Source organism: Festucalex cinctus, chromosome 20, assembly GCF_051991245.1.
Source record: "Festucalex cinctus isolate MCC-2025b chromosome 20, RoL_Fcin_1.0, whole genome shotgun sequence".
In the NCBI taxonomy this organism is placed as follows: Eukaryota; Metazoa; Chordata; class Actinopteri; order Syngnathiformes; family Syngnathidae; genus Festucalex; species Festucalex cinctus.
Genome location: NC_135430.1, coordinates 17493054 through 17514224, shown reverse-complemented (window position 1 = coordinate 17514224; position 21171 = coordinate 17493054). Strand labels below are relative to the sequence as shown.

The following is a 21171-nucleotide window of genomic DNA, read 5'->3' as shown; positions in this document are numbered from 1 at the left end:
TCATTTATGTATTTTGGGGAACCAGCTTCAACAAGGGTTTCTTAACAGAGGAAGTCAACTCCATTTATTTATTTTTTTTGACAGTAATACGTTCTATGCGGCCCCACAAGTCTAAATATGGTGTTCTGGTTAATATTGCATTATTGGAATATGAGTTAATCAGTTAAATCCACCCGTTTTTTTTTATCCATCTAGGGGCAGCCATTTTGCCACTTGTCGACTGAATATGATGGTAGATGAACTGCTTGCAACAATGTTGCTCAGGGCTCCGGCAATGACCAATCACAACTCACCTGTTTTCTGAAGCTGAGCTGTGATTGGTTGTTACCTGAGACCTGAGCAACATTGATGTCATCTGTAGTCGAAATCAAGTGGCAATATGGACGTCCCATGGGGATGGATAAAAACGGCTGGATTTTGCTTCATAACTCATATTCCACAAATTTAATATTAATGAAAATGTCATGTTCAGAGGAGTGAGGTCACATATACAATATTATTGTCAAGAAATGTTTGACTTCCACTTCCACAAATCCAAAACAGTAAGAGCAGTACCTCATTGCTTTTGTCGGCGACAAAAGCAACAACTCATCAAAGTTGAGGTCATGGGTTATATGCCACGGAAGAGGCGGGACTGTTTTTGCACATCAGCTTTGGTTCCGGTTTGGTTTGCGACGTGTGGGCTGCGTCACAATACTTGTGCTTCCGACTTTGTGCCCCTCAGTTGCGCGTTCGCAACCCGGACCGGAATCAAAGCTCATGTGCAAAATCACGGAAGTCGGAGGTCCCGCCTCTTCCGTGGCATATACACCATCGATGTCTGGTATTAGTTATAACAGGAGTTATGTGCTGCATGACTGCAGTTTATGCCATTACAGGACTTTCTACATTTGGCGTGTGTGCCAAAGAAATTAGCTACACGGACAAGAAGGCGAATTCTGTACTCACCTGGGGTAAATGAGGGCATATCTTCCTGCTGGTTTTCAGACCGATCCTGCCTTCAGGAGCTGTCCTGATATTGAAGAGGGCCTCAAGAGCACACTGGGCTGCCTGGATCTTGGCCATCTTCTTGCTGCGGCCACAACCCTCAAAAATCCGTCCGTCCACTCGTACTGCCATCACAAAGCTACGGAGCCGCCTTCCCTCGGCTCGCTCGGAAAGACAGGCATAGCGCAACCCCGGGCGGAGCTCATTGAGCAGCACCACAGGACTCTTGGGCGCAGTTGGCTCTGGGACAATCCCCCCTAACCTCTGTTGAGCCTGTACCATGAGGTCCAAGGTATGGCGAAGCAAGCGTCCATGTCTCAGTAGCTCACTTGACAATAGCTGACTTTCTGCTTCTGAATTGCAAAGAGTGAGGCCGGCAGAGCACGGGGAAGATTCAAACTCTTTGAAAAGAGTGTCAGGGAAGCCAGCTTGGTCAGAGGTGAAGTCTGCTGATGGGTTTGAAATGTTTCCCATGGCTAGGTGGGCCTGAGGAGCATTGGGAAACTGAATAAACGATTTCAGGGCTTGCTCTGCTGCCCTCATTTTAGCTTTTTTCTTCGTGGGACCCATCCCCTCAAAGGTGAATCCGTTAACCTCGACAGCAATGGAGAAAACGGGAGCGTGGACTGGACCTGTTTGGGATACCATGCGATACTGAAGACCTGGCCGGAGCTCATTGAGCTGAACCAAAGCGTTCTTTGGTGCCTCGGACCAAGACAGTTTCTTGTAGATCAGACGGAGTTGGCTCAAGTGACCATTGTTGTCTTCCTCCAAGGGCCGTTTCCTCTTCAGACTAGAACTCCCACTTCTTGTAGATTCAGAGCAGAAGAGTGATTGACACTCAGCGGATGCTAAAGAGCGATCGTCCAAGTTATCAATGTTGCGGTTTTCTTTCACCTCTGCACTGCTGGTACCTGTAGAGAAAGAATGTACTTAATCTCTGCTCAACAAAATGGATCTAGGAAATCTCTCCAGGCAGATTGAACAACCTGATACACAATGAAACGATAATGAACCAATCTCATACCACAGGGCTTGGAGACATTTAAGTGTTTTAAAATACAAATCCCTTAAAATGGGGATGCTATCTGCCAAATCATTCTGTAATCTGCCTCTAAATTGGTTGGAAATCCTTGTTGTAAGTGAGAAACATTGGTCCCTGTGGCCAATGCAAAGTAAAAATCCTATTTGTAACGGGGGTGGGGATTCCACCAGTGGCAGGCGCAGTGAAAGAATGAGAGAACGATCTGTGGCTTGCTTTATTTCACACTTCTATCCTCCATGAGAGCAGAGGATGAATGGCTGTGATACGCTCTTCAAATCTAGTTTCAAAGTGGTGTATTGCATTACTGATGGGAAATTAACAAAAATGCTTATGTCTTGCCCAGAACTTGCAATGGGAGAATGGGGTTAGGTTAATTGTTGGATGAATGTTTGTCTTGAAACCAGGGATTTAATGACTCATTAAAAAGAACCTGATCATTCATTGAATGATTGAAATGTAATAATAAGAGGTGGGCATCAGTCCGTCACTGACAGCCGCCCGTTTTTGCTGACGAATGACGAGAAACTGACGAAGAAACAAGACAAAAAAAATTACGGACTAAGCACTGACGGAAGTGGGTTTTTGTCCGTCCGACCGCGTAAAGTATCAACGGACCTCTTAGTCGGTCACTGAGGGATGCCCGTTTTGTTGATGACTGACGGACTGACGAAATGCCCACCTCTGTCTGTCAGCCCTAAAATAGCGGTCAAGAATTGATGATGGAAGTATGGTTAAAAAAAAACGATGGTTTGATGATTACAGTTTAGTTCCCAGGTCACTCTTGGAAAATAGATTTTTAATCTCAATGGGTTTCTTTACCTGGTTAAATAAAGGATGAAGTTCGGCTTGGAAAAAATTGTCACAAAAGGGTGCTCAGACTGCAGACATGACGAATGACAGACCAGCAAAATTTTTTCTATTGCCCACCTCTGGTAAAAATGTTTCATGACCACTTTTAGACCAGATGTTTTGGTCCAAACGGTAACAGCCCTATCATGTCAACCAAGTAAGGTAATGAGAGAAAACTTACTTAAACTGTCCTCATCCTCTGTGCTGCTGGTCCCAGGGCTTATGTACTTGTAGGGAGTGATCAATGCCGACAGCATACTGACTTTCTCTGGAGGGGAGACAAAGGACATGCACAGTCAACATGAGCAAGGCAGCGCTGGAAAGATTTTGATAGTATAATCGATTAAAAGCCTTGATAAGCATTGGACCAAACACAGCTTATGTGATTATACATTATATATGTGATTTTTTTTTTCTTTCTTTCTATGCTTGAACATGAACACAGACCCTTCACTTTTGGTGATAAACTTCCCTTCTTATTAGCGCTAACTTGAAGGCAGCTATTGTCTACTGTTACCCCCAGGGGACCCCCTGTAGTCCAGGTATGCGTGCTGTTTGCAGTTTGAAGCCCTATTAGAGCAAACACTTAGTCTGGTGCTCTTCATGCAGTACTGAGCCGAATTGACAGACCAGTCTGGCACCTTAATTACATTCCCTCTGTGTTTGGAACATCAGCTAATCATCAATAAAAGAGATTTGAAGGAGAGAGAAGGATAGGGAAGTTTTGCAAGAGGAATGACTATGAGGATAAGGTTGCGGTTGTCTCAGAATACCAAAAATCATTTCTGTTCGCTAATTGCTGTGTCATTCGGTTCAACATTACAGTGCAATAAACCTGTTTGGATAAGAGCATAAGGTTGTGAATGAGATTGGCCCTCGGTGAGCTCTTGCTCTCATCACAGCTCAACAGCACTAGAGAGGCTGAATGAGTCACTGACACACACTGATACGCTCTAAACACAGAGGTTGGGATTGTTCTGGTCCTGATGGACCAACATCACAAAACAACCTTTTGCATTCTGACCTAATTATGGCCAAAAGCCAAACACAAGCAGCAATTTGGAGCTAAATGACTCACTGGACCACCACTAGACCATTTTCTAATCAGCCTATACTGTTTCTCGGGCCTTTACTAAAACATGGATTTCCATATTAGGAGTTTCGTTAAAATTTGATGAAGTAAAGGTGATTTGATTCCAAATAATGTGATGTGCCAGCTATCAAAGAAGAGGCTGTATCAATGGCTATTACATCTGCAGAACAAGCACTTATCCATTAATAAATACTAAGTGTATTTGTTTTTATTAATTCAATTCCATTTCTTTGAAGGGCAATGGTACACTTTCATGCAAGAATCCATCTTGGGTAGCCTCACATTAAAAGTGTTTAGCTTTAACCAGTGGTTAAACCAGGACACATTTTATTTGTAACATTAGGAGATACAGTATCTGAGTTCGTCAAATCCTTCTAGTAGTGCCGTCGTCAAGACCACACCGACCAAGACCAAGACAAGAACAAGACATTTTGCGGTCGAGACCGAGACAAGAGTAAGACTGCTGGAGGTTGAGACCGAGACAAGAGTCAACCTTTGGAGGTAGAAACTGAGACAAGACCAAGACTTTTGGAGGTCGAGACAGAGACAAGACCAAGACCTTTGGAGGTATAGACAGACTTTTGGAGCTTGAGACCGAGACAGACCAGGACCCTTTGTAGGTCAAGCCAGAGATAAGACCAAAACCTTTGGAGGTCGAGGCCGAGACGAGACCAAAACTAAAAGTGGTCACAAGACCAAGTCTGTAACCAATCTTTTATCTAGGTAACTAATGTGGCTGTACATTCAGGATAAACAGCTTCCTGTTGTGAAGTCTCCCTGAAAATCCTTTCTGTGGTGCAGAGTTCATCAAACCTGTCACGCCTGATGTGGACACTGTTACCTTGTGTGCCCTTCACACTATCGCTCATCCATTCCTTCTCATTCATCAGCGGGATGAATGAAGGAGACAATGCATGCCAATAAAGTCTCAGCTCACTGCGTCCATCCCCTCGCCGCACAGTGCGACACAGACGGACGAGACGACGCTCGTTTGTTTCCGGCGCAGTCGGAGAAGCGGAGGAGAGCCTTGGCACGCGGCCGCAGGCTCCCGATAGTGACAACAATTTGATGTGTGTCCATTCACGATGCGAGTGACTCCTTGCTCTTCTTCTATCAGTTGTGAGGAGAGGGTAATGAGCCCAATCAGATTTCCCCATGGCTCAGCATAACGAATGGGTCAGATGAGTGAAGGCAGACGCGACTGAAACAGGCTCTGGGGGAAATCATTGACTGAATTCTTGTCTGTATCACTCTTTGGCACCACTATTTTCTTGTGTTTTTCGGCAAACCTCATATCGAAAGTCACTAAACCACTAAATGAAAGACTGCTTTGCCACCCTCCCCCCTTCCCCAGTACTTTTATTTTGACAGTCACAGGACACCTTAGAGTTCCACGCCTGGTTTCAGATCAGAACAAACTAAGAAAATTGGATGATAAAAGCTTTTTAATGTCACATGCACAGTGTTCAAAATAGCAATACAATGTGAATTTTTCACACCATGTTTCTTTTATGTTCTGCATCTGGCCTTGAAAAGTAAAAGTATGCTTCCTCCTGGACAATGGGAATGCAAAAGCTTTTAGGACTAGAATAGCAGGATCTCACGTAAAGTGTTACAACAAGCCTTTTGGGAGAAAAGTGAAGGCACATATATCTTCAAAATTAGTAAAACTGCAGTAGAAATATCAAATTGGACAAAAAGAAAGTAGCCTCTATAGAAAAACAAGTATTTATTTATTTTTGCCTTAGTCTTTTTGGCAGTTAAAGAGCCAACAGGAACATGATCTGTCCCTGATAAGTGGTAGATGTAATGCACACTCCTTTTCCCGCTTAACAAAATACATTATTAATGTAGGCTGTCATCCATGAGAATGACTCATTTACAAGCAATCGGAAGAAGCTGAGGAGTCAAACCCGGATGAAGTTTGTCGCCGCACTCGCTTGATAACAAGCGCTCCGGCGTATTTATTACAAGGCACAGTCAGGAAGATAAGTCTTTTGTCGTAATGACACAAAGCAGGTCAGTGATGTCTCTGCCGCTCGGTGTTTTGTTGCACATATCCCTCTCGTGGCACTCTCAACATACACAGCATTGTCATCGGCACCAAAGCTTGAATATAAAATACGGCCATGCTCCTCTAATGCGTACAGCTCACTTCTCGTCTCAACAACTCATATTACCGTAAAAATCCCGTGTATAACACGCACCCGCTTTATAATACACCCCAAAATCACCCTTAGAAAGCTTTTATTTTTTTCTCCGTACTTGTGTATAATGGGTACTGTATTTCAACATGCTTGTCACCAGCTTGTTGTTAAATGCCAATATTGCCTGAATTTTCAGAATTTTTGCTTCATTATCACATGACGCGATATGCCAATACGTAGAGATTAAGTAATCTGATCGCTCTCACTCGTACTTGGTTAGCGACTAGCCGCTAACAGTGGAGCAATCGCTAAATGCTGGTGACAGGCATCGTATAATACAATGTCAGCGTATATTAATTAATTAGCGCTTGAACGTTATTTTAGGACAACATCAGCGGTAAACAGTTTGTGAAACGTCACAATTACAGTTCCTCGAGAAGCGAGTCAAGCCTGCCGGGAGAAACTTCAAAATAAAAGTGTACCAAAGCACTGATGTCACTGAATTTTTTGTTGCGCTGAAAAGGATTTAATTCGAAGTTAACGTTTGCTGCAGGTTATGTCATGGATAGCATCAACAACTGTTGCGGCTGCTTGCTTGAGACGCGAATTTTTTTTTGAAACGAGGTACTTTATGTTACATAAATTTGCAATTATGCAATTAAATTTCACTAATGATGGTCTTTCTACTGTGACTTTTCTGGAACTAACTTTCTCGAAGTGGGCAAAGAAATATGTCACATTATGACAAATCTAATCTGACTACTTCCCATTTTTTTTTGTGTTCCAAGCAAACTGCTGCGCTGTTTGGTTTAGACAAAGCACAGATGGGACGCGGCCACTTTTTCACCGGCTGTTCCATATCGCAGACCTCAACACATCTGGAAGGCAGCGAGAAGCATCTTTGCACTAATTTGTTTGTCACTATACATCGAAGGGACGATCTGTCATCCTGCCATGCTTTGGTTGCGATGTTTGAAGAACGTGGCTAGTCAGAAGTTTCTGGCAGCCGGGGCTGCTTGGCCACGAGGGACTCACTCGCGTGAGCCATCTGACTGTTTGGATGAAGAGGGACGGAGGAAATGATTGTGTTGGCAAAAAGAGACGACTAAGTTCTTGAACTCAATGAAATGTACATTAAGGAGAGATGAAGTCATGTCAAGATGACCACAGGCAAATAAAAACATCATTTAATATGCCATTTAAACGTTTCACTAACTGAGTGAGCATTTACAGCTATTGTATTGTTACCATTTGATTTTGACTGTACATAATATACAGTATACATGCACTTATACATTTTCCTCAAGATATAATGGAAATAAGAATAGTGAGGCTTGAAATATGGTGCTTTTGAGTGAAATGTTAATGACTCCGCCTGTACAAAGATCCATTTTTTCAGGTGGAAAAAACAAAAAAAAAAAAACACTTACCTGTTGACAAGCACTTTCTTGGACTACTTAAGAACAAATTAATATTGCAGGGGAGGATGTCGCTATGGTAATCGTAGCTGTACAGAGACTTCAGGAGCACTCCACATCTCAGACTATTAACTTTAAGATTTATTTAAATTGAAAAGGTAAAAGCATCCACGTCCTGCTTTGGGCCTGCAGCCCAAGCTCGTTTGAAGGAATGGGAAAATATTGTCCAAGTACAATAGAAGATGGTAATTGTAAGTGAAAAATGAAGTAAAAAAAGTAAAAAATTGAAGATTTAATTGAACTAGATGTCTATTTAATGTTGAATATGAAACTTGTTACTCGAGTCATTTACAGTTCTTTTTTCATTTTATCAGACAAGTAAACCCAATCATTTAGAATTTAAGCCGATAAAATCTGGTTAATGTAGCAAAAGTAAAAAACCATTAGTCCATTTAAGTCCTCATGCTAAAAATAGATAAACCAACAGAACTGTGCAGACTTCTTTCCACAACCTCACTTTCTCCACATCAATCTTGTGTGGAAATCCAGGAGAGTTTAACCGGTTGAAAAATACAGCGTTCACATGCTATGAATAAACGAATGAGCAGAGAGAGAAAGACAGAAAGGAAAGGAAAGATATACAGTATTTAGTCCTTTTTTTTTCTTTTTTTTTCAAATTGTCACCACTTTCTGAGAAGTGGCTTAAATAATGAAATGGCAGAACGGGCGCCTGTCGACGTCATAAAAGGGTTTTGCTGTACTTCCTTAACTAGGTGTCACGAAGGTGAAGGTGTGTTGTCTGCTATGTGACAGCTTTAATACTGGCTCTTCTCAAAAGTCTGGTACGTCTTTAATCTTTAATTCCCTTGCCACTTCCTTCCCGAGTCTTACTTTTTGTTAAGTCTTTTCTTGGTGTGCTTATATCTAGTTTTGATGGGGACATAGACTCGGGTATTAAGACGCCTTAAGGTGCCTTTCATGAGGTAAATGGTCAACATGGATGGTGGTGAAAGAGAAAAGGTCAGATGAGGATTTTGTACAAATCTTACCCTAACCTGGATTTATACAATCGTATATAGTATAGTATTGGCCCCTAAAGAAACTCAAACTCAGGGGCCTATTCACTAAAGGTTTGCGCCGCCTTTGCACGGCGCTAACCGGTAAAAATGGAGCAATCCGAGAGCGCCTAATTCACTAAACACGTCACTAAGTGCGCGGCCAACCAGATTGCGCCACGGTGCGCCGGTGTTATTTGCGTATGTAAATTAGGTAATTTGCATACATTTGACGCAAAATATGCCCAACCCAATGCAAATGAGACTCATTGATATGCAGCGTCTAATTCACTAACTCCAGCGCAAATAGCCACAACGCAAATAACGTTTTTGGAAAGCATGTATTAACCTGACGCAACCTGGATCCTGGGATCATAACAGCAGTGCATAGCACGGTGCACCGTCGCTTTCTGGCTGTTCACGGGGAGGGAGGGAGGGAGGGAGAGGGGGAGAGAGAGAGGATAGAGATAGAGCGATCGAGAGATAGAGCGGTAGGTGGTTTAGGACAACGTAACCCGGTCTGATCGGCAATGGCGGGGAGGCATTTTACGATCATTTTTACGTGCCAGATGCAAACTGTACGGCCACACCAAACCTCTGAAAATATATTTCTAAAAAACGGTCGCACCAATAATTTGTACTTTATGAATGAATGACACAGTTGTCGTCCTCTCTGCTCTGTGCAGCTTATTGGCGCTATAAACGCTTACTCTCGGGCCAACCTCGCTTTTCTGATAATGTCATCTTTCTCGCAAGTGTTACTATAACAACCATCTTCTTGGCGCAAATCCATTGCCATGTATGGTAAATCAGGTGCAAATTTGCTCCAAGCTGTCGGTTTTGTGGGCGTGTTTGTGCCGGTATATGATTAGAGCAATATCCTTAGTGAATAGGTGGGTAACTGGGCGCAGACTGCGGGTGCAGTTGTGGTGCAATATTTTAATATTATTAATATACCCCTCAGTTATTTGGCACAGATGGGATGATCACATTTTCACAATATGAATTAAGGTTATTCACTTTTTCAATGTTAACAGAAAAAAAAAACATGGCATTGGAGTACTACTCACTATTATTATCAGTGAGAAAAATATACTGTAAGGAGAATCCTATTTGAAGTCCTTAAAATTGCTTCCATTCATGCAATCGTCTCATCTCTCACTCACACACCTTCTTCGAGCCAGTCCTACCTTCCCACCACAGTCGTGCTTCAATAAATTATAAGTAATCATGATGCAGCGAGAGGTCGTTATAGACTTGTGCAAGTTTGAAAGGGCCCACCGGAGGCTTCATTTGTGCAACATTCACTTCTTTTGACTTTGAAGTGCATGCCACACCTGACTTGAACAACTGGTATTCCTTCTCATTTCCATTTTTTTTCTAATTTAAAGATGCTAAATTATTCAAAATACTCGATGCGGGCAATTTTTGGAGGCTGATAGGAAATGTAATCATGCCGTGTTAAGACAATATGTATATATGTGCACAAGCTACATAATGGAAGCTGAGCTAGATCTACCGTCTATGTAAGCAAAGCTTTTTGCTTATGGTGCATGACCCAAAACAGGCAAGTCCATGGAATGGAACATCGGCTTAGTATTGCTCTAATAGACTCTGATGGGTAGAAACAAACCGAGCTTGGCAGTGGTACACAACATGGCCGGGTGTAATCGAGAGCATCCTAAATGCTCTCTGACACTAATACAAGCCTCTGTCTGTTTGGATCCATAGGACTGAAAAAAGGGGAACACGCTGTCCTTGCCTATAGTCCTACTGTCTGCTGGGTGTGTTAGCACGCCTACGTTATTTACTAGGAACAGTTGAGAACTGTTAACTGTGTCCAATGTTTGACTGAATGTTAGCACTAACATATCTGATAGCTGAAGCAACACAAGTCTGAGGTGTCCGTTAAAGTGGATCTATGAGTCGGCTAGCTGGACGCTGCTCAAAACGCAAGGTGAGCTAGCAGACTTAGTCAGAAGATTCAGTTGAATTAGTTCACTGACTCGAGTCGGGAAATCCACTGAAAACGCTGCAGATTCAGATTATTTTGCTCACTGACTTCACTTCAGTTATTGATTCGAAGACCAAATCTAATCTAATTCGAAGACCAAATCAATTTGAGCCATGTGGATTGCAACCAGGGAACCGGAAAACAAGCTCGACAGGTTGCCAGTCAAAAGCAGGTCACATATAGAGAAACGCTTTTACTCACATTCACAGCTTCATCCAAGATAAAATGCTTTTACTAATTCTCACTTTGATTTTTCATTCTTCAGCTTCATTCGTGTTGACCCATCGTGAATCATCCTTCCTGTTCATTACATTGTGTTTCCACCTTGTGTACTCTTAATATTAAATCTCTATTGAACCAAGGATTTCCTGTCCCTCCCAGAAAAGGCTCATAAAAGAAATTCTATTGACACTGGTCCCTAAGCACTGGCATCTAATACTTACACAAACACCATGGCGTGCTAAATTTAGATATTGTAGTTAGGAAACAACAATATATATATATATATATATATATATATATATATATATATATATATATATATATATATATATATATATATATATATATATATATTAGGGATGGGCACACATCGGTCATGATTAGAGTGGGCGCGATATTTACAAGTCAATAGCTTTGACTTATATTCAACAATTCTGTTCTTCACTTTGAAATGCACAGTTAAATTTCAGTCCAATTGCTTGTGTTGTCATGTCTCATTGCCTGGTCAAACTGTGCTTTTGCCTCCAGCAGAGAGCCTCCGTCCTAGTCACACGTGCCTGGAAGCAGCTTCTCTACCTGGCTGCACGGCGCCCTGCCTGTCAAAGCGGCTATCTAGCCATCAATCTGGGAGTGTGTCCACCTGCATGTGGCGATAAGGAGCGGTGGGTGTCTGTCGCGCTGACACCAGCTGATTTATGCCGGCCCCGTCCCTTCAGGAGTCCAGTTCGTGAGAAAAATCACTGGCAACGCACGCTGTTTTTGTTCAAAACCAGTGTGCATCCGTCACTCCGTTTGCATGCACGTGTGTCACAACAGCATCACCCATCAAGACAAAGATGAGAATGAGCTGTGACTTGTTTGTTGTCACATTTCTACTATCTTGTGTTTCTGCTTAATTGGCTGATTTTCATTTTATTTTAGAGTACAGTGAATATATTCGGAAATGTAATAAAAGTTCAATTATTGCGTGTAGTAATAACAGCCATTGATATGATCCCCCTCAATTCAACATGATATTCTCAAAACTCGCTATATCATCATTACTTCTTTTCTTGTCGCGCCGGTGCCAAGTGACTCTGAAGTGATACAGTCATAATGAAACAACGAGCCCCTGCACGGTTTCGGCTTCCACAAGACTCTGATAGAATATCGTACTGTATATTCAATACACCCAGAGTCTGTTTGCTGAGATAATTAAATTCTCAAAGGATGTGAGGAGATGCAGCACGTAAATTAATTTGAGCTGCAGCAACAGAGAGGATTTATACCTCTTTGGAGGAAGTATTCACTCCCAGAACAAATAAATTGGATGTTTTTTTTTTTTTTTTTTAATTAATTACTGTTCCCGTGCCATTAATGAGTCTCAGTTAACAGATGACTATGAAATACAATCGACACTTTTGATGTGTTATGATGACAAAGTAAATGATCCCTTCTTGCGGCAGCAAAGTTTGAGGCTTATCCAGAATGTACACAAAATAGATAGGGTACGAATTAAGTTTGGAAAAGAAAATATGCAAGCACAAGTAACACACACACACACACACACACAAAAAACAATGTATTTCACATCAAACCCATTATTTAAAAGATTACTGAACATGCACGACCATTTCTTTCCGAGTCCTATTGGCAGATATGACGTTTTGAGTCTCTTTGCTGTGATAATATGTGGCTGGATTTAATAGCCTTTCTGTTAATCCATGTCAAGAAAGGCAGAAAAGGTCCAATTGACATGGGCTAACTTCCCCCTTGTAATTAGAAAACCTCATTAAGTTCATTAAGTCATCCCTTGTGTTGGGGGATTTGTTTTACATGCACCGCAAATAGACTCAGCCACCAGAATGTAGGATACACCACGAGGCATTTCGGCTCATAAAAGGGACCATTATTTGGGATATTTAAATATTAATAAACCATTTTAATGTTGATCACAACATGCTGTTAAAAAAAAAAAAAAAAAGGAGGTGAGCCAACTCACAGTAGCACTACATTTACAGGGAAGGATATCAGTGTGACACATCCCCGAATGGCCCTTTGTCTTTTCTATTTATTAGTGGCCTTGAGCGACACTGTAACAGATGACTAGACGCCACAGCTAAAGGCGCTATTTTTCCCCCCCTCAAGTTTGGCCAATGATTGTAATTTGGGTGTCGGTGAAAGCAGTGATTTATCATTGGTGGGATTACTTAGCGGGCAACAAGCGGGGTGCCATTTATCTCTGTAGCGGACACAAACTCAGTCAGACAGACACCGTTGTTGCCAGTGTGACTATTGAGAGTGATGCGGCTAGTGAAAAATAAAGTACTGGATGCAGCACTTCAACATGATGGGCACACTTCTGGTATATACAGGGCTGAAAAACTCCAGTCTAACCCTAACGCTAAATAACTAACCCTTATTTCCAGTCCACTTCCTGTTTTATATGCTGAAAAATAAAAATACTGTTTTGGTGCCATCTTACGATGCTCTTTTACTGCCACCCGTTATCAAAACGTTATCATTCACGTCATCCTTGAAAACATTCTATTTCATCAGATTTCGTCATGTTTCATTGTAATTTGGCAGCCCATTGAAGAGATACAATGCTGCCATCTGGTGGCCATAGTTAGCAAGTGTTTTCGATTCTACAACCCATTGACCAGGCAGCGCTTGCACTTAAGACGTTGCACTGCCCATTGATAAAAAAAAACAACAAAAAAACATAGTTGACGACATTTAACGTTTATGGCGGAATACGTCATGATTTTGTTAATCATGATTAAACGTTTTTGGCAGTCAAAGAGTTACGATGAGGTAACTACAGTATATTAAAGTGTGGGGAGGATCACATTTAGCATATTTTTTTGGACCATAAGGGGTGCCAAAATTGCTTTAATTTTCTCTTCTAATACGTTCACATTCTCATTCTCATCTGCATTTAATAGCTAGCAGGCGTCGATGGCCTTTTCTCAATATGAAGAACGCAGAGTACGGTCTCGCAAAGAAAGTACGTGAGAACGTCCTTCCTAAGAACGTTCACGTCTTTGTAAACTGAAATGTCTGTGTCCTTTTTAACTCAACACTGACGTGTTTCTGTAATAGCGTCACGAAATGCATCTTGGGATACTTTGCTAGCTAAGCTTTCACAAGTATCAAGCGATGCGTCCTTGGTTTAGGCTAGCTGAACAACATCCCAGTTTTCCACGTGTTCTTGCTTTATTCATACTTTCAATTAGAACAGTACTTGGGCCGCGACTGATATGAGAATATCGGGATATGAGAAACGGACAAGAACACAAACTGAGAAACGGCCTATGTTTTCGTCATATCGGAACTAGTATGACTTCCTACTTTTATGTCTAAGAATTATGGGACGTGTAGTTCTACTAACATAACAAAGGTCAGGACCGAACGCAAGCTGAGCGTAGCACGTTCTCAATGTTACGCGATACTGCGCGTAAAATACAAAACCAGCTTCCAGTAGTCGAGCAAAACAGGTTGGAGTGCATTGTATTGTATCCAAGATAGCATTTAAGTCAAGTTTATTTATGTAGCCCTCAATCACACAAAAGTCTCAGAGGGGTTCACATGCCCACAGTTGACAAATAGCAATGGCATTTAGCACATTTAGCATTAGCCAAAGTAATAACACAACCACTGTTCATCAGATTGACTAGCAATGTTGAAACTCTTTTTCCATCCGTCGGAGGATCTCCACTCTCGTGCTCGAGTCGAATCCATCCCCCATTTAGTTGGTAACAAAATCAAGCGAGACACTCAATATTTTGTGTTCGGTCTAAACCTAGCATAAGAGCGATAAATCGATCAAATAAACATACGCTATAATTAGAATAAACTATTTAACATACAATGCTTCACAAAAATTACGCACCTTATACCCCCGGTGCGTAAAATACAGTATTCAAGAGTCAAGACCATAATTTGCCAAATAGAAAATGAATGTTGACGCTCTGGGAGACATTACCACTCCAATCCCATAGGTGGCGGTAAAGCACTTTACTTCGTTAATACATTTTCAGTTACAGGGGAATAAAGTATTCATTTTTTCCCCAGTCTACAATACGTTAAGTTACAAATGACACCATAATATTTCAATATGAAATGCAAGCACATTCATGAAAACACATGCTACTGTATTGGGGTCGCTCCCCCACCCATCTGCTTTCTTCTGCCCTCAACACCAGCCTGTGCTGCTGATAACACAGACGAAGCGCTCGCTTCCCTGCAGGTGAAAAACAAGGTGGACACCCAGATACCGTGCCTCATGCAGCATGCTGAATTTACAATAAAACCTCTGTGGCATCAACATAAATCTACAGCATGTGCGTGTCCAGGATATGCATGACTTAATGCCCTAGTATGGATGCCAGAACATTTATTCATTTTAGAGGGAATGACAACACACAGGGGAGGTGAAGCGCTTATTATTCAGCAGTAAATGAGGTAAAATACAATTCTAACAAAATTATAATTATTATAAAAAAATATAGTTCTCAAGTCACACACTATACTAATTTTTTTTGTATTTTTTTTTGAGAGTTCAGTATTGCTCATTCGGCAATCTTTTTCTTTTTAAAGTTTCATATTTATCACTTAAGCAATTAAGAATGTCATAGTAAAACCAGGCATGGGTCGATTAATGGTATGACGGTTTACCGTAGTTTTAAAAAGTCGGGGTTTCAATAACCACTTGTGAGGAGGAAGCGGTTAAGAAAATGGATGGATGGAAAATAAAATGCGTTAAATGAAACAAATGCTGTATTTATTCACCCAAATATTTCAAAAAAAGGTCATTTTGGAGCTGTAACTTTAACACCGTGATTTTTTTTTTGCTCACGTTCATACCGTCCAAATCTTAATATATTACCAAGCACTAAAATGTGCCGTTGATTTGCATACCAGCAAAAATACAGCGACCTTCGCACTCAGTGAACTTCACGGCAACTCGCATTCATGCCCAGTCACGTGAGCCGCCACGTCATTGTCTGCCTTCACTGAGGCTGCATAAAGACATGGACTGAAGAAAAGTGCGATTACATCTGCAGCCCGCTCATTCATGTGAGTTGTACCAAACGAAAAAGTAATTAAATCGTTTTGAGGATGTCATTGGAAATGAGGATTCTATCGTATGATGCCCGGAGCTTATCGTGTGCGCGTTTGTAACAGACATGCCACTGTGCGGTGCAAGACGACACCTCTGTTGTGCATTTGTAGCAGACGCAGCTAGTCGCTCCTCATTAACCTTCTGAAAGATAAGCCTTTTTTTAAGTCATGTTTGAACAGCCTGTGTGAAGTATCTCCCACTGATATGTGGCTAGCCAACCACCACGAGCGTCTTTCCCCTCATCTTTTCACATTCATTATTCCTCTTCCCTCACCTCTGCCAGATTACCAGAATTAAATTTCAATTTTAATTACAGGCCTGTAAATCTCCATGAATCTAGCACCTGAGCCACGCTGAATCGGGAAACAAGCATTCTGGGACGGCGTGCTGTCGTGGGCTGCTAACAAGGTTAAAAGGTGCACAGTGTGTGTAATGGGAAGCAGAGGAACTCACTGAGCAATCGTTAACACTATATTAGGTACTCTCCCCTCTTTGTCTCTTGCCATGTTACCTTCCTATTTTCCCAATGAAATACACAGAGCGCCTTGTTAGAGGCGCCAGGCTCAAAGTAATGTAATTTAGCTAAGTGGCGAATGTGGCGGTGCCAGATGTGTCTTTGCGCTGGGTACTGTCAGCTGCCGTGACGCTACCATTGAGGCTGGAAACTGGATGTGATAATTGGTAAAGCCGTTGAACTAGGGTAACCAGATAAATAACCTTAAGATAGGGTAGGATAGATAGGGTAACCTTAAAAACCGGAACGTGACAATTTCGCTGAAAATTCAGTAGACAATAAATTCTCATCAGAAAGTATTTATAACAAATTTAATTTCGAGTCAGTCTGAACGGCGGTTGTGTTATTACTGAAGTTAATGCTAAATGCTATCTTGGTTGACAGTTCAGTTCAACAGCACTAAACAAGTCAAAGCAATCCCCATTTTACAACTGTCGTACGGAGAAAAAAACAAAACAAACAACAACAACAACCTGCCACAGCAAGTTCAGTGACCATGCGGCTTTTCTGATGTTGGTTCATAAATTGCATAGCATTTAACTGTTAAATTCCTTTTTAATTGTTTTACCGCATGAATCGCCATGACAACTGTGTGACTGACATATGTGTGGCCCAAACAATTGGCTTGCAAAATGGGGCTGGCAAAATCCGCCAGGACTTGGGACACAAGGCTCAAATCGAGACTGTCCCGTTTCAACAGGACCACAGGTCAAGCTACATACATATATGGCCCAAACAATTTGCAAAAAAAACAACAACTGAGCGCCAGGACGAGAAAAGTACGACAAAACAATGAGTCTGGCGAAATCTGATGGGATTTGGGACACAAGGCTCAACCTGAGACTGTCCTGTTTAAACGTTTGAACTCTTGTTAAGTTTCTTAAAAAATAAATAAATAAAATCTAAAAAAAACAAAAAACAAAAATCAGCTGCAAACAGAAGTCAACCTCAAAATATGTTTAAATTATTGGTTAAAAATAAATAAATAAATGCACGAAGCGGCCGTCGCCGTTCAACATTCAACAAGGAAACGGTGAGTTATTCTGCGAGAACAGAATTGATTGCAGCGTCCATTCGTCCATGTTAGGTTTGTTTGTTAGCTCCTGTGTCGGCGCTGCCTTCCTGGTTTCGTCACAGTTGCATATCCCGCCCCCAAACACAATGTCGCTCCGTGATTTGATCCGAACGGAATGGCAGTTATCTCCGGGAATACTGTACATCAACTAAAATAACAACTTCCATGTCAAAAGTGTTACCTCTGCAATTTGTTTGATAGACAAAGTTAGCCGCTGCCTATGGAGATAATAATCACTGAGTCTGCAGTCTCAAAGTGAGCAACAGTGAATCATCGCACATATGCTCTTTGTCTCAAGCTGCAGGCTGTGAATTAAGCGGGAACAATGTCATGCAGTCTGTAATACAATTATGCGTGAGAGGACTACATGTTGGAATGGTGAAAGGGGTTTTGTGACAGGATTTCACGACTATGAAAAGAGATTTTCTAATTAAGCAGTGGTGCATAATAGAAGTCTGAGCTTTCTACTGTGTGAAATTGGACGGCAATTAGATAATCATCTATGTTGGACATGAAAAAAACATTTCTATGATAACAGTATGATTAAGCACAACATCACCACAATTAAAATTGTAGTTTTCAACAAAAAAAAAAAAAAAACATGCTCAAAATTTGGGGGTGACTATTTTGGGGATTACCTCTGTGTTTGTTTATTTATTTTTGTTAAAGAGTCTTATGAAGCAAAAAGTAGGTAAATTATTATTGATATTGATTTTATAATGTGTACTTACAGGTGCAGCTGTTGTGTGTATTTACAGTATTGTCAGATCATGTTCAGGAAGCAGCTATTTCACTATTAATTTTATTTAAGGTCAAAGCCCTTTTCACACTGCACTTGAGCCACCTGGCGTGACGTCAGACAAGCGCCTCCAATAGGAGAGGAGATGGCAGAGTGATTTTGTGTTATATTGGCAGACTTATTTATGATTAAACTAAGTAAATTAAGTTCCTGCTGAGCCATTATTTTGTTTTCTGTTGCCCGTGTCCTCCTCCTTAAAATTAATAAAGATACATCTCTTGTCAAGGTGCAGTCTAACAGGCGACAAATATTCTTTTACTTCCTGGTAGGCTGCTACGTCAGCATTTCCATATATGGGCATGCTGGAAACTGGTCATTTCGCGACTATTTCACACTGAGCGAGTGCAGTGTGAAAAGGGCTTAATGTTTTAGAGAGAGTGTGGCTGTTTACTGCTTAAAGGGATACTTGACTAACTGAGGCATTTTCAGCAGTAAAAAGTGAATATTTTGTCCAGAATGAATTTGATAACTTCATTATCATCCCATTACGTTATACATACATCCCGAAACAACAGTCATCATCATCATCATCGTCAAAATGGTCCTTGAGGTAAATTTCTTCGCCTCTACAAATCAATAAACAGTTTCTTCCAATGTACAAGCTCACTGTACCAAGCTGCGGCCTCTGCCGCTTGACGGTAACCATAGCAACTGCAAACAATACGAGCAACTTCTCAGACAAGCGAGTCCTTGATTGCAAACTGTGCTCATGGATTTGTAAACAGAGAAGCCAGACTGACATATTCTCTTTGTTTCTATAGTGAGCGCCACAATACAGTAAAAGAACAAGTGCAAGCACAAGAGCGCAAGGCCTTCACAATGGCGTCACCTGGCAAATAAGTGATGCTGATTGATGTGTGAAGTTGGCATTACTTTTTGCCGTTTTTTTTAAGGTGGTAAGTGAACAATACATCCCTAAAATAAAACACCACAAATGGAACTTATGGTGACAAAATGGTAGCATAGTGATAGACACATCACTGTACAATATGGCTCGACCAGTGGATCTGAACCTGGGATAGATCGGACCTCAGGGGTTCGTCGGACTCAAAAGATTGGTGAACATACGCTGCGATTGGCCATCATTGGGTGCTAGATTGCTTGGCCTATATATGCTGCAGGGAATTTGGTGTGCTCATGTGTCATTTCTTTATTATTGTAACCCCCTCACACTAATTATGTCGAGCAAAAAAAGAAAAAGAATGTTACAAAATGAATTCACACATATAACGGAACATATGGGGTTCCACAGGGTTCAATTCTGGGGCCTCTGTTGTTTACATTGTATCTGCTGCCCCTGGGTTACATCTTAAAAAAAAAATAAAATAGTTGTTTTGAACTGCTCTATAAATATGGGAGTTAGCATGAAGTCGAGAAATTCTAGTTGGGGAAAAAGGAAAAAAAAAATCAATGCAGAAGTGCTCGGTGAATGCGGAAAACTGGTGTGGTGAAGTACCTTTAAAAATGTTAAGAATCACTGGGATATAATGATATTCATAATAAAATAATACCCAGAGTTGCATACCAGGAATAGTGAGCTGCAAAAAAATGTGAAAATGTTAGCAAAGTCACTTCCTGTACAAGTCAAATTTACTTTATTTGAAACATGTTAATTCTATTTCCATTATTTTGTCAAAGGAAACTCAAATTCTAAATTCGTACCAACGTCACAAGGGCTACACTCTCCATAGACCATTTCTTAAGACTCAACAAGGCTATAGCTTGCTCACTAAAAATTGGTAGAAAGAAGTAATATATAATATAGCCATCCTGAGTTTTCACTCATTCAGCCATCTGTAACATTCCTCGTACAGTTTTTGTATTGAATGTCAATAGAATGATGAACCCAACAAACCTAATTCTTTCATGCTTTAAATATCAATTTTATAATTCATTTGTCTCGTTAGGGCGAACTGTCATATAGTGTTTTCGTGTGCTTATACACACACCTTGAAATTAACACCTTCCTTCGGTTTCACAGTCAAGCAGGCAAAGCAAATTCCTCGACTCCCCAGACAATATTATCTCATATGCACAGACAAATTACCTCTTTGTTTTAAGGACATGAGTATATATTTTTTTTTCCAAAAGGAAACACACACACACAAGCACATTATGAAAATCCCCCCATAAATAGGAAAAATAAAGCACTCAAAGGGAAGCTAAAGTGGCACTTACAGATACTCGGGCTAAGAAATTCTCTCATTAAATGGGTCGCCCTCTCGCTTGCCGTGCCGCGGAACAGATGAAATGAAGGTTACGCTGTCCTCTCTTATGGCCTACATCCTGATGCCAGAGCTAATTGCATAATTTGTTTCAGAATTAAAAGCTAATAGCAGTCTCTTGGAGGCTGAAGCCAACCCCCCTCCTTTGCCATTCACTCCCGTCATATTTTGTCCATATTTGCACAGATTTTTACAGTTTTTTAATATGTATAAATGCGCTGGACTTTACAGTATTTTTTGTACATCTGATTTTTTTTTTTTTTTTTTTTTAAAAGGTCATTGAGAACGCCTGGCATGGCAGGTGTGAATTACTTGACACACACATAATTGCAAAGCCAAAAAAGGTCGCCACGGTAAATATTTAAATATTTTCCCGTCACGTGGCTTGACCCAGGTAGCCAATGATCTGTATCTGGCTCTCACTCCTTCCCGATGCATACGCCATGCAAACAGAGCCCCCGGGCACAACTCTTTAATTAAGTTCCTGCTCAATGTGCAACCTTGATACAACTTCACTGAAACAAAAGGGAAGAAATAATAGAAAAAGCAACCCCCCCCCCACCTCCTCCTCCCTTTTTAACATTTAGGAAATAACAGCTACTCGTCGAACATACCTCATCA

The 21171-nt window shown here is 41.1% G+C and overlaps 1 protein-coding gene across 7 annotated transcripts in view; it reads right to left on the bottom strand.

Moving 5' to 3' along the window:
* adarb2 (adenosine deaminase RNA specific B2 (inactive)) overlaps positions 1–21171 on the bottom strand; it is a 318324-nt gene that overhangs the window by 40074 nt on the left and 257079 nt on the right. For all 7 annotated transcript variants that reach the window (XM_077509148.1, XM_077509142.1, XM_077509143.1 and 4 more), the window contains 2 exons: positions 3063–3149; positions 949–1901 (listed from right to left, as the gene is read on the bottom strand). In XM_077509148.1, coding sequence (XP_077365274.1) covers positions 949–1901; positions 3063–3149 — 1040 coding nt within the window. The remainder of the gene's footprint in view (positions 1–948; positions 1902–3062; positions 3150–21171) is intronic.